The sequence below is a fragment of the Athene noctua genome, chromosome 19 (genome assembly GCF_965140245.1).
Source record: "Athene noctua chromosome 19, bAthNoc1.hap1.1, whole genome shotgun sequence".
Classification (NCBI taxonomy): Eukaryota; Metazoa; Chordata; class Aves; order Strigiformes; family Strigidae; genus Athene; species Athene noctua.
The window spans coordinates 12,540,542-12,555,039 of record NC_134055.1 but is presented as its reverse complement, the minus strand read 5'-3'; the positions used below and the strand labels follow the sequence as shown (position 1 = coordinate 12,555,039).

Genomic DNA, 14,498 nt, shown 5'->3' with positions numbered 1-14,498 from the left:
TGTGAACTCTCCTCCCCTCACATGTTGCAGTTACACTACTGTATTCCAGCTGCTTCACTCTGTGCAGGAAAAAAGTGCTTCTGGTACAAGATGATCAGAAACCTCTTCTCTAGAGTCAGACCCGGTATGCTGAATACCTATCAAGTCAGCCCTGAGCAGAGAGGGGTACAGGATTTTTAGAGAGTTCTGTCTTGGTGTGAATATACGACCCTTGCCAACTCCTGAAATTTGAGAGCCACCTACTATGCTGCAGCAATCACTTTAAACTGTCCCGAGTGACAGTGCCATCAGACTCTCTCTTAGCTGAACTGTGGTATCTGGATGCAGGGACAGAGACGTTAACGCCTCTCCACCCCTCTTCATTACAGTAAACAATACAGTTCCTGATTTTTCCCTGAACTCACACTCTGTTTTCACCTGGAAATGTTGTTCCACACACTTTCAGAGGCACTTCTGCAACTCTCCAGATATGCAGCACTGTGTTGAAAGGCCAGCTACTGCCAAGGACACACTGCAGAGGGCTTGATGGCACAGCCCGGCTCCTGTGAAAGCTGCATTCTGCCTGCAGGGTCCAATCCTGCTGCAGCACCCTCAGCAATCTCCTGGCAACAGCCACGTGCAAGGCACAACGCTTGGTGTTGATGGTCCACGTGCTAGTCAGGTCTGAGAAGTCTGGAAATAAATCTGAACGAATCTTAGATGAACCATTTTCAGCCAGTAATGCAAGATTTATGGAGGCAGAGAAAAAATAAGCCAGATGAGGGCTAACTTGGTAGTCTACTGAGTTAGCTGTGTGCAGAAGTAAGAATCCTTGAGTTCTGCTCCAGAAACTATCCTTGGATAAGATGCACAAAAGCACTGGGCTAACAGCTGAGGAGGTCTCACCAACGTGCAGTGAGTGATCTCTCCTATGAAGCTCAGGCCTTGGGCTGTCTGGCTCAGCAGCCCCAAAGGATGTGGGAGTGATGCAAAGGCCCGTGTGCAGTCAGGGCAGTGGAGGCTGTGGAAACCACTGGAAACCATTCTTCTGGCAAAGGTGGGACAGTTTTAGGGCAGATCTGAAGCAGCCCAGCAAACCCTATACAATTTCTCCTGTAGAGCTATGCATGGAAGACTGCATGCAGAATGAGAGGCAGGTACCCAACTCACAAATGTCACAATTATTTACTGTGATAAGGATACTGCAGTATCAATGTCATTATCAAATGTGAAACAGTTACAAGGAAGTGACTAGCAGTTTCCTGTCTCTGTGGCTGAAAGTCCTGCTGATTCCCAGCTGTAGTATACGATGCCCAGGCAGATTTCCACACACAGAGGCACTCTTGCACACAAGCATGTGCAGATATTCTCAGAGTTCTCTATATGGCAGGAAAGCAACAGAACCAGTTCAGATTCATCTGGTAAGAGACAAACGATACTAAAATTAGGGTTTCTTCTCTAAGAGAAACATGAAGGAAAAAATTGTTCTGCCAAGATCCTGGTAAAACCTACTAGGGTTGATAAACAGGAGTCACGTTAGTTTTTAGGGGGTGGTTTTCAGTGCTGTCTCAGGTATTACTCTTTTGCACAATTTCAGGAAAACAATGTTCAAAACTAAGAAAAACACAGATCTCCTCCCACTGCCCCCCAAAACCAGGGGTGTCACCCCCCCAGCCCCCAAATTGTTTGTTTAAGTGTTATCAGACAGAACAATTACCACACAAGGTTGGTTTTAGGGACTAAGTGTTACTACTTCCTTAAGTTGATAGTGTGCAGGGGTTTTTTGGGACTGTACTCAGAAAGGAGTAAAATCAAGAAGGAAAAAAACCACAGGCTGAATATGGGGTGTGCTCAGCCTAAGCAGGATCTTGCAAAGGCTAAACAAAGCTTTGGCTGTTGATATACTTGAAGAGCGGTAGAAGAGCCAGGCTGAATTACAAAGCAGGTCTTTTCTAAACCTAAATATCCAGCACAGTCCCATCACGGTCCCCAAAACCACCAGATAATTGTTCCAAACAATTGCACTTCATGAACTGAACAGATCATGGCTTGTGTTTAATACAGAACCAATCATCTGGCAGGTAGACGTCTGCCACCAGAGGATTTGAAGGTGGACTTGCTAGCAGGCCCCAAAACAGCCTGTCAAACTACAAGCAAGAAAAGCAGTAAACTACAGGTGCAGGATCCTTTAATATGCTAGGCTGGGTGGGAGATTGAAGAGGTCTTCTCACACAAACTTACATTGTTGCTCTCTCTCTCTATGTATCATTCATATCTATCACTGGACTCTTCTCTTCCTCATTCTCTGAAGAAAAGAACCATCACGGGTGCATAGTACAGGCAGAAATAAATACATGAAATCAATTAGAATCAAACACTTTCTGAAGGTGCTTTACAATCAGTCTTTGACAGAAACTGCATATTACTGGTAAAAAAATATTCATTTGACAGCCACAGCATTAAAGCAACTACTTTAAGCTGGTGAGCACAAGTGCTTCAGGGCCCTATCTTGTGACCATAACTTCTTGGATACTCCTCTTTGTGTTGTATTTTTTATTGCTTAATCTAATCCCCAAATGTCGTCAGTTTGAAAGTTAAACTGCTTCACCTTTTTCAGTTGCCATCATTTTAAGATTTACTCAGAAATAATTCAAAATGATCCACCTTCCCCAGTTCAATTTGGAAGGTAAACTGTCCTTATTCTCAGGCCTTTGGCATAGCACCAGAGTGAAGGGAAGTGTGAAGAATAGGGTGAAAACATCAAATCCAAGAAGTTACAAGTGATTTAAAAGTCACTTATGATCATGCTGGAGAAGCTTCTGTTAATACTGGAACTAGCTTTAATACAAGTCCAAAGCTCTACTGTGATACCACGGTGCATATACATGCCCCCTGATGTGTGAGGTCTCAGGCTGGGACTGGTGGAGGTCTGGTTTGCCATGCTGTCTTTGAGAAGATTCAAACAATACTTCTCCAGAGGCTGCTATGCATCTTTTGCCTTTGGTGATTTTTTTGCATACCCCCCCAGCGCCCCCCATACCAAACGTCAGCAGCAAAGATGCTTCTGTTTGTGGTGCTTTAACAAGCAAGTTTCTTAACTCTACGGTGTGAATGTGTCACTGATGGTGGAAAGCCCCAGGCGTGGCTGTGTCACTGGGAGAGTTCATTCCAGCTCAGGGATGGCCCTTAGAATATGTGTTTTACAGAAGGAGGAATTCCTTCTACCTTACCCATGAGGTGTTCTGCCCATAGGTAGGGATGCTGTGATTGCTGTGCAGAGCCAAAACCTCAGTGGGATCATGTTCTGTCTCTCCTTGGTAATCACTAAACATACTTAAACGTAGTTAACTAATACAAGTTTGGTTATGAGTAGGGTAAATATACTGCTTTCAAAAGGGAGCAAACCTGCCCTTAACATTTGGAAGCTGTTTAGATAGGTCTGGATTGCAAAGCACAAGCAGGAGGCAGGACTGCACATCGTTAAAGAGAGCTAAGCCAGAATCACCTGGGACAGGCCTCCTGGTGAAGCAGGGAGGCAGCAGGACAGGAGGCAGGCAGTTCTGGCACTACACAGAAGCAGCCAACAAAAAGTCATGCCTTGACAGTTAATGTGGATTCCCACTGAAATAAAACTGGCTTAATCACCATCAACTGAATATTCCAAGTCTCCAGACTTCAGATTACAAAAAAAATAGCAGCTCGTGGATCAGCTGAGTACCAAAACTCTCAAGTTGATCCTGACCTAAGGCCACAGCTTCCTGCTCTGCAAGCCTGAAATCAGAGCCAATGCAAGGGGAAGCTCTGTTGGATTTCTGGCAGAAAGAAATGGAGAACAAATGGAAAGGTCTGAAGGGCAGACAAGCTTGAAACATGTCTATTTTATATGGGTTGGTTTATTCACACTTGAAAGGCATTTCTGTTTATAAAATGGTGTCATGAACCACAGGAAAAAAGCTTATAGCCTTGAGCATGCAGGAATATCTGGGCAAAACTCCTGTGTCCGGGGAAACAGTCACCCACTGCTGAACCCAGCAGCAGTGGAAAGCAGAGCAGCAGCGAGCTGCAGGGCAGCAAGCAGGAACAGCTTGTGCTGCCTGCTCAGCAGCAGAGCGGGCAGGAGCTTGTTACCCTGTAAGGCCTGGGACAAAGCCTGAGACGTGGCAGGTCAAACTGCTGTCGCAGTTTCCTCACCAGTAAAACAGGAGTGGGGCGCAAATCGCAATATCTGAAATAAGGGCAGATTTGTTGTATGTTACCCTGTTTAACAGCCAAGTTACTCTCTCTTACTCACCCTTAACCAAACACCATTAGCTAAGCCAAACCCTTCACATCTGCGAGTGGCAGATCAGCTCCCTGAGCCCTGAAGGCTAGCTGAATTTCCCCATGGTTTCTGGGATGACTCAGGCTGGGGCTGGAATAATGACCCCTGGCATCTGAAACTGGCCCTTGTTGCTCCTGGTTGAAGCTAAAGCGCAGGGTTAGAGCTGTAATAAGCTACATTATGAACTCAAGCTGTTTTCATTTTACTGGTTCAGATCTCCTTTGGCACCCTCTAGTCCAACAGGTGAGTGATTTGGGAGAAGTAATTAATTTTGAAAAGGAAACTGAAGAAGGAAGCCCACTCTGAATGCTTGTTTCCCCCCAAGAAAGTTAGACTTGTGTAATCTCAGGGCTCTTAAACCCTTGTAGTAACAGCTTAATTAACCTGTGATTCCCCAGCATGGACCAGCACTTACGAGCCGGGAGGAAAGGGACTGAGTCCTAAACAGGTAAAGCACAAGGGACCAGACACCTTCTGAGTTTAGAAGATGATCCATCAAGCTACCCACAAACCTTATTTCTGAGTCAGGCCTGCCACCTGCCCTTCATAAGAAGGCGTCGAGGCTGCAGTGCAGACTTGTACCCACAAAGCTTGAAATGCCTGGAAGCAAGAGATGGGACTACAGGTGAAGCCTAAGGGAGATCATGCAGCAAGTCAGAAATGGGAGGTGGGTACAGGGAAAAGGAAGAGCTGAGCATGAAAAATAGGACAAGGAATGCTGCAGAGAGCAGGAAAACTAGGCTGGCATCAGTGGAGAGTTCAACAGAGGATTCAGAGCCACGTAATTCCTTAAGGACTGGCTCAAAGCCAATCTGGGCCTGCTCTGACACACTTTTATGGGTCTGGCACTACCTGACAGTGCCAATACCTCCCAGGAAGAACTGAAGGTCGAGTACACGTGAGCTGGGACCAAGCTGTGTCCCTCCCTGCCTCCCACTCTCTATGACACAGCATATGAGGTCCAGGAGTGACCAGGGAGGTGTTACACTTCTGGCCTCACCCACTGGGGCCTGACTGAATCTGGCAGATGACTCAAAACTTCCACTTAAGAATTTGTTTTAAGACTATCAGCAACATAATGCAGGGGGTTAGCTCAACCTTCAAACTCCATGTGTCTGTGGGATGCTTTCAAAGCCTTAGGATCCATACCACAGATGTGTTTGAGAAACTCCCCAGTGTGTCTTAAATTTATCTGGAAGTACCTCAGACTGGGTTAAGATATATCTAACTCAGGGTGAGTGGAAGAGCATTGGTGTTTGAGTGTCAGTAATTCCAGAACTCTTTGATGTGGATAGAAGCATAGCTGAGGAATTTCATGTATCTGGGGAGCAGGCTGAACTGCTTTGCTTGCAGCAGGATTTCACCACTGACCCTTTCCTAGATCAAGAATTTGCTGGTGGGACCTGGAATGCTCTTTGCTCACTTGACCATAATGAGACTGAGGCCGCGGTGGATGTTGCTTTGTGCCTCTTTTTGCACTATAGATAAGTCTTCAAGAATTGTTCCTAGCACTACATTCTAAACTTCTGAGCATCTCCCATGGCATGAACTGAGCTGCATGCAATAATTTAAATGATTCCATCAGATGCTGCATGCTGCACAATGCCCAGTTTCCAGCCAGACCACAGTTTGGATGTCTGTACTATACAGTCACACAATCTTACCTGGCTCTCAGCACTTGGTGGAAAAGCTTCTTTATCTTTCGAATGAAGTTCCTTGACCATGCCTCCATCTGACATTACAGCTTCCAAGAAGTTAGATGGGACAAGCCCTCTCTGTTGGTTCAGCTCTCCCTGCAAGAGCAATATTCAGTACTCACATCAGGTTTTCTGGCTGATAGAGAAATAATAAATAGAGCAGAGAAGGCCAGATTATGGCCTGAGAGAAACCAAGGAACACGCTAATGTTGGAAGGATCCTCAGCAAATTTCACAACTCACATTCTTGTTTAGTTGTGGAACAATTCAGAGTGCAAAAACAAAGAAGAGAGTAAAGGAAGAAAAGATGGCAGCAAGACATGACAAATGCATTCCAGCAACATTCCACTGCTATCCCAGAAGCAGCTTGAATATGACTGTGCCACAAGCTTTCTAAAGGCCTTTGATTTGCTCTGGTACTTATTAACTTTCTTAAAGAACGAAGTACTACTGGTACAATGTCCTGTAGACATTGCCTCAATGCTCACTGAGGTCCAGAGCTGCAAACCAAGCTTGGCTGTATTCCTAAAAAATTGTGTCCAGTTCAACAGCGGGTGGTTGGGTGAGACAAAACCAACCCCAGCAATGTCACTTGGCCAACACTGTAAAACATTAGTCAAACAAAACATTCCCAGTGATCCCCTCCAGACTTTACCTGGAGCTGAACCTCAACTTTGATGTGTGAAGACACACTGCGTTCTGTGCAGGAAAAGGTGGATGATCCAAGGGCCAAGGATCGTGTCTAGCACTCAGCTCATTGGCAGGCTCAGTCCCCAGGTATGCAGAGTAAATTAAACAGACACCAGTGCTTGCTCAAGCTGATGTGTTGAAGTATGGCTGGATGGGAGCCATCGTACATTTTTATGCTTATGTTGCCATTTTAGCCTCCTATCCTGGATAAGACCACGTGTCTGAGTGCTTGGTGACAAAAGAGCTTATAGCAGATGCTGATGTACGTACAGAAAAATGCATCCTAAGCTTTGGGAAACCTGCAGTCAAGTTATGCTAAGAAATAAACTCAGGACCGTTTGGATATCAGGTTTACAGGAGGATCATGGACTGCCAGAAACAATCTGCTCTGCACTGAGCAGATATGGGGTTGTTTTTTTCCAAAAGCAGAATATTTTGTTCCTTGATTTCTGCTTTCTTGCCACTAGATGGACTCCAACGATTTCAGATGTAGCCACAGGACCTTCCCAACCCCTGTACTTACATAATAGAATCCATCATCATCCATGGACCCAAACACAGTGATAATGTCCCCAGCACTGAAAGTCAGTTCAGCCTGCAAAGAGCAAGATAACAGTGGTCAAAGGAGAAGCACTGCCTGGAATTTCTAAGCAGAAACACAAGGTCACCCTGGGCTTCTTATACAATCTCACCTCGAGGGAGGGAGGCCACTGTGTTAAGACTTGCAGGACCAGGATGCAGAAGATCAACTGAAGTAGTTAACTGCTGAATTCAGTGCTAAGGCAGTATTTCATAAATTACAAAAAATTTTAAAAAATTTTAAAAATTAAAATAAATTAGAAGACAATAGCAAAGCCTGTTTCTTAAACCAAGGCTTCAAAATAATACCTACCACCTGTTCTGGAAAGGTATGTTGAGAACAAGCTGAACAAGCACCAGAAATACCTTTAATTTCTTCAAATATAAGTACTAACTCCCATGGACGATCCTGTTCAATATGCAATGTGCAGGGGTTACTCACTAGCAGGAATGCATACAAACAGGAAGATTTGACCTGGAAATAGAATATTACTGTACAACAAACATGACCCTTCACCACCACATCCGTCTGTCCTGTCAGCTCCACAGAGCGCAAGACTGAGACAAAGGTGTAAGCACTCCATTCCAATGGAAGAAACTGCCCAGTTACTGCAAAAATTAGCTGCTCTAAAGGAAAGGTGCAGTCCAACCAGGCTGTGTCCCTCTCAAGACACACTGGCTTTATATGCACTTCACAGAAGTGTTAGCTGGAAGGGATCTACCTCTAATATATTTAGCTTATTATATCCCTAGTACTCAGTTTATTTCTGGATGCTGCAGGCTCCTCCTGTTGGCTGTGAATGACTTTGCTCTAGCAGAAAGACACTTGTAGGGAACTTCACTCACACACAGAACAGCACAGCTGATCCTACTATATCTTGGTGCAAGTTCACAAACAGCAGCTGCAGCCTTCTAGCAGAACAGGTGACCACATTTTCTGGGAGTGTGAACAGGAAGCATCTCCAACAATGCAACAGAACTGCACCAGCTTGTTTCAGTAATTTGAGCTCTGTCCACAGGGAAGGTTCTAGGAAGACCAAATCACTGCAAATAATAGTCACCTTCTTGTTGACAAGGGCTCGAAAGTGTCCTTTGGCTGGATACACGCTCTCATCGTATCTCCCAGGATAAACCACCATCCCTAAAACACAGTGTCCCCAGAAGCAGGCTGCCTTGCTCACAAGACACTCAGTTTGGGAGGCAAGGACTGCCTGAACTGTGCCACTTCTTGGGCATTCACTCCTTTCTGGGTGCATGGAAAGAATCCAAATCCAAACCCCATGTTCGTGTTTGCTCAGAGTAGACTAACACTACTACGGAGGAAGAGAGAACAGAGCATGTTCTAATTTAGCATTTTATTTTGCAGAACGGATTCTGCATTGCAATCTTTCCATCTGAAACAGACTTATCCACAAAAATACTGTTTGGATTATATGTTTGAAAAGCAAGAACTTCGAAGGCTGGTCCATTAAACTGAAGCTAAGTCTTGCTTGAACAAAGACCTACACAGGTATTTAACATAAAATACATGCTCTTCTGAAGTATCAGAAGTCCATTCAACCCCTTAAGCAAGTTTTTCCTTTCACCAGTGTGTGCCCTGGATCAGTTCCTAACAGCAGGGTCTGCCTCCTCCTACCCCAGATCTGCTTAGTCCTGTCTAATCACTAGAGGATGCTATGAAGCCATGAGACACTTGCACAGTTTCATTGAGACACATACTGAGAATCATTAGGGCTATATTGCTTCATATTCTTCACAGATAACTGATAACACTGTTATTAGAGAATGCATGGGAGAACATGTCAGCAAACTCTACATTTTATGACTTCAGCCAACCCCTTTTTAGCAGTAATATCGCCAAGCTATAATAGTCTCTGTTTTGGCTGAAGTGCTAAGTGTCTTTGGATAGAAGAAAAAAAAGAGAGAGGAAAAAGAACCCTATAAAAGGACTGGTGGTTACCTCTGCATCTGCATTTGGAGAGCTCTCCTTAGGGTTATAGTCAAAGACAGCCACCATACTTCGAGGAATCAGCAGTTCAGCTTCAGAGTCTTTATTCTTCTGTCCTGCAGGGCAAAAATAAAACAAAATATAGCTAGAAATTCTAGAACAAAATCCCAAATCACACCAACTCCTTCACCATTCTTGGAGTAGACTGAGCAAGAAGAATACCAGGAGGAAAATAAATTGGAGAGAGATCTTAGAGGCCCTAGAGACATTTTGTAAAGCAGTTTTCTTATCTCCTGGATCACCTCACAAGCACAAAAGTGGGGACTTCTCCCCATTCCAGCATCCTGGTGTCCTCCCTATGTATACAGGCATGTTTTATTTTATGTTTTCTATTTATACACAAAGACACAGAGGACGGCAGTCTCTTTATAGTGTCTCAAATGGACATTTCTCTTCCCTCCACATGAAGATCTGCTATTGAGCTACAAAATTTATCCTCCAAGTGCCAGGGGAAGAGCAAGAGCCCTGCACAGCATCACCTGGCAGCCCAGCCACTGCAGCACAGAGCTCAGCACAAAGGGAAGCACAGGCCATCATCATGCAGGGAACACGCTGCACTTTCACAGCCACCTGACTGCTCACCCCCATTAGAGCTGTTCTGAGTCTACAAAAACAAAGTATGGTGTTACAGAAAACACACACTGTCCAGTCCTTCAGCTTACAAATTTAAATCCTGCTCCAGGGCAACACTGGATGGGCTAGCAACGGGTGTGCAGGCTTAGCCTCTCTGCACGTCAACAGATGACTGTGCACCTAAGCAGCATGAGTATCCTCTCAAGGGATGCTGGACTTCTAAGGACAGTAGCATCAGATGAGTAAGACCTCCCTGCTCCTCCAAAGCACAATCATGCAGGCCCTTAAAATGCTGGGGTTTCAACCCCAAGCCCCAAATTAAGGCTGACATATGGGTGATTCCCACAGCCCTTCACAAAGGGGGGTGAGTTTGCCCTTAGGCTTCCCCCCAGGGTGGTGCCGGCCTGGCAGACAGAGCCGTTGGGTAAAGGAGCCCCAGGGGTCCCACACTGAGTAACCAAGGGTCAGGTGTCCCACTGAGGGATAACAGCTGGGACCCCTTGCAGGAGGGGCAGTGTCTGTGTGTGAGGGGGATGCCCTGTGCAGAGTTCCCTGTTGGGGAAGGACCTCCCGCCTCCCTGGGGCTGGGCTCCACTCAGGTCTGGCTTTGTAAACGTGGGCTGTGTAGAGATTCAGTGTGTGGCTTCCTTGGTCTGATGTGTTTGGCTTGTTGACTCGGTTGTCTCCCGTCCCTTCTCTGGGAGACTGCATGTCACCATTTATTCCACCCATTGTTGGTCGTGTGGTGGTGTTGTTGGGGTCAGTGGGATTGATGTCGATTATGTATAATCTGACTTGTTTGTACCCCCAGCGCTCACCCACGTACTGACCCTTTTGTATCAATTTGGTTATTGGTTCATCTTTATGCTAGGCCTGATAATTGGCAAAACAGCCCTTCACCTTCAAACACTCCCTGTTTAGTCGAAGGCAACTGCACCCACTACTACTAAAAGAATTAAGACTCTTCTTTTGTGAAAATGACCATTGTCTTACAGTGCTCTGAAGCAGCACTACAGGGTCTTGCATTGGCCCCTAACCACAAAACGTGTCTGTATTACGATGATGTGTTATCTACCCAGAGTAAGAAAGAGCAGTTCTCACCTGAATGAGACGTGTACTTCTCCTGTTTATCCAGCCCTGCTGGGGGAAGAAAATGTCTCATCAGTGAGAGTTCATCTTTCAAGAGTGACCACATGACACAACTGACAAACAACAATAAAAAGAACAAAGACCAAGGCAGCAAACAACAAAAGCAAACTGTTCATGCAACTCAAAGTCTACACCAGTAACCATGACTCAGGAACGTAACAAGCAGCAGAGGTCAAGCTCCAAACTATAAAAGGACATCACTGTTGTTAAAAACTTAACACCAGCACAGGGATGGGCTCTCTTTCCACTTCCTAGCAGTCGTACAGAGACAAACATCTGAGGATCCTGTAAGCAAGTAGTAAAAATTCAATGCAGTCTGTAATCCTATAGCAAAAATCAAAGAGGAGGCAGTGGGTGACACAGACCTTTCTTGGAGCGTCTGGGTTTTGGAGGAGGGACGGTTTGGCGGCGTGGTGGTGGAGAAAATGTGCCATTTCCTTAATAAAAATCAAAAAAAGCAAATAAATAGACAAGAGAAACAGACAGTGCATGGAAAGTGAAAAGCATCTTGAAGAGTGAACAGGCAACAGAGTAGCATGACATGCTTCCCCTGGGAAGCAGACACCAATTACCACGGGCAAAACCCAAACCTCCATTTCTTGTATGTGGACTCAGATGAGGCATGATCCACATCCCAAACCCACACAGAAATCCACACTGTATTTATGCCCATTACCTACCACAGTATTCATGCCATTACATAACACAGGACACATCAGACAACTTCGCTGCACTGTATCTTCCAGAAGCAGCATCATGAGGATAAAATAAAACCTTGTACCATTAAGACCTGAAAAATTCCAGGTGAGGTGCACCCCACCAACTCAGGCGGGAGAGGATCTAGGGAGGTCTCCAGCTAAAGCTTCTGCACCGAGCAGGGTCAGTACTGGGCGAGACCCCAGAGGAGCCTGCAGGAGTTTCCAGACCAACTCCCCCAAGGCATTTTCTTAGTTATGAGGCTGTAATATGGGTTTATGGCAGCAGGAAAACAGGAACATACAGCCCAGCTGCCTAAGGAACAAGGATTATTTTCTGCATGCACACATAAGGTGTGTCTTTTTCACTACCACCACCCTCCTGAAAACTTTCAAACCCGCTACGTTTCATGAAGTCTCAGAGCTATTAAGTCCCTTTATTCTTCTGGGAGTGCTCAGTGGGGCAGAGGACAGAGGGCCTTGTGTATCCACACAAGAACAAAGGCCACCACAGGCATCTGGGCATCTCTGGGCACTAGAGGATACATGCAGAAGAAACGTTAGGAATGTCCCAAGTGTGAAAAAAGCCTCAGTCATATCTCTTCTCTCTCTAGACATAAGAAAGGCCAAAGGACACAAAACTAGCAAAAAATCACATCGCTACAAAGTGGTGAAAGCAACAGGGTCCTTCAGCCCCTGTGCTCCTCAGGGTCCACCTTCCAGCAACTCAATTTAGGAGCTGGACATTTAGGAGCTCCTTAGCCTCCAGGGCTGGATACTGGGTCTCACTGCAGTGAAATAGAAACAAGCTGGATTGCTGCTTTTTTTTTTTTGGTGGAGGGGGTTGGTTTTTAGTCTTACACTACATGTGGAACAGCTTAGCCAATGCCAAGGCTTACCACTGCCATCAGACCCACACTTGGGCTGTTCTACCGTGCTAAACTGGTAGGGAAACAGTGGCCAGCCAAAAGAAGAACTTCCTCTGGTTTTAACAAGTGGAGCAGGTCAAACAATTGCCACTGCTAGCAGAGAGTACCGAGAAAGGTGCAGGATGAGAGATAGGAGAGATAAGGGACAGTCATTGGGACACCAATATATTGACAGCAGTCTCAGGGCAGCTCACTGCCACTGCACTGCAGCCAAACTCAGCCTGAGCTGTGCTGGCTGCACATCCCAGGGAAGGATCCTTTCCTCTCTCCAAGCACAAAGTGGGAAGAAATGGGAAAGTCTCTGTTGTGCATAAAGCACTGATCCACATACTTCAGGGAGCAAGTAAGGAGGAGCCCAAGGACCAGATCTGCTCCTTGTACACTCCTGACTGCCTACCTTGCTGTCTCACACCCTTCCTTCCCCTTCCCCGTGAGTCTCTCCATCTTCCTCCATTCCCAAGTCACAGATTCTCACAGAATGGTTTGGGTTGGAAGGGACCTCAAAGATCATCCAGTTCCAACCCCCCTGCCATGGGCAGGGCCACCTTCCACTAGCCCAGGTTGCCCAAAGCCCCGTCCAACCTGGCCTTGAACCCTTCCAGGGATGGGGCAGCCACAGCTTCTCTGGGCAACCTGTGCTAGTGTCTCACCCCCTTCACAGGGAAGAATTTCTTCCTTATATATAATGTAAATCTACCCTCTTTCAGTTTAAAACTGTTACCCTTTGTTCTATCCCTACACCCCCTGAAAGAGAGTCCCTCCCTGCATTTCCTGTGGCCCCTTTCAGTCCTGGGAGGCCGCTCCAAGGTCTCCCCAGAGCCTTCTCTTCTCCAGCTGATCCCCCCCAACTCTCTCAGCCTGTCCTCATAAAGAAGGTGATCCAGCTCTCTGATCATCTTCATGCCCACCTTTGGACTCACTCAAGCAGGTTCGTGTCCTTCTGATGTTGGTGCCCCCAGAGTTGGGCACAGCACTGCAGAGAGGGTCTCACAAGAGTGGAATAGAGGGGGTGAATCCCCTTCCTTGCCCTGCTGCCCACACTTCTCTTGATGCAGCCCAGGGCACAGTTGGCTTTCTGGGCTGCCAGCACACACTGCTGGGTCATGCTGAGCTTCTTTGTCAACCAACACCCCCAAGTCCTTCTCCTCAGGGCTGGTCTCAATCCATTCTCCACCCAGCCTGTATTATTTGTACTTGAGATGAGATTCTCTCACCCAAAAGAAGGGTCACCCCTATGGGTTCAATTACAGACTCACAAAACAAAGGAGAGAACACAGAAGTGAAAACTCTTGTTCACGTCCTTCAGCTGCTCTTCAAACTTTTTTGTTTCCCCTCCTCGAGCGAGGATCAGCCTCACTCACACTCCGTGCTAAGTCCACAGACATGACACCTCAAGCACAGAAGCAGCTCCAGCAGCTGTAAATGCAGCCTTGGGCAGCACTGTGCTGCACCAGCCAGCTATGGACTGAGGCCTCAGAACACCTGTCCCCCTCATCCGTCGAGCCCTCCCTGCTTCCTACCGCAACAGCTGCTGAACAAGCCTCCAGACCAGCACTAGAGATCATTCTGGTGGGCTGCACTGACCACACAGCTTGACAGCACAACTGAGCTCTCCACATTCAGCAAAGAAACATGCTGACAGTAGCACAGCACAGACATAAAGGAGATACAGTACCTACGCTCTCCATCGGTGTGCCGGCAGGCAGGAAGCCTTGCTTTAGGAGCTGCTTCTTCATTTCATTGTTTTCCACCTGGACTTCTGATACCATGTTGCAGGGAATGTACCCCTCCCTTCCTGCACATTCACCCCTGTAAAAGCCATCAGCGTCCTTGTCTCCACATATCTGCAAGGGAAAAGACAGGCTGTTTATGCTACAGG

General features: G+C 46.4%; 1 protein-coding gene across 7 annotated transcripts in view; it reads right to left on the bottom strand.

Moving 5' to 3' along the window:
* Positions 1-14,498, bottom strand: part of TSPOAP1 (TSPO associated protein 1) — a 71,728-nt gene that overhangs the window by 2,886 nt on the left and 54,344 nt on the right. For 5 of the 7 annotated variants that reach the window (XM_074923188.1, XM_074923194.1, XM_074923193.1 and 2 more), the window contains 6 exons: positions 14,295-14,463; positions 11,361-11,432; positions 10,948-10,983; positions 9,226-9,329; positions 7,210-7,281; positions 5,965-6,093 (listed from right to left, as the gene is read on the bottom strand). In XM_074923188.1, coding sequence (XP_074779289.1) covers positions 5,965-6,093; positions 7,210-7,281; positions 9,226-9,329; positions 10,948-10,983; positions 11,361-11,432; positions 14,295-14,463 — 582 coding nt within the window. Of the gene's footprint in view, positions 1-2,220; positions 2,285-5,964; positions 6,094-7,209; positions 7,282-9,225; positions 9,330-10,947; positions 10,984-11,360; positions 11,433-14,294; positions 14,464-14,498 lie in introns of all 7 variants that reach the window. The other 2 variants (XM_074923192.1, XM_074923190.1) reach the window with 2 other exon arrangements.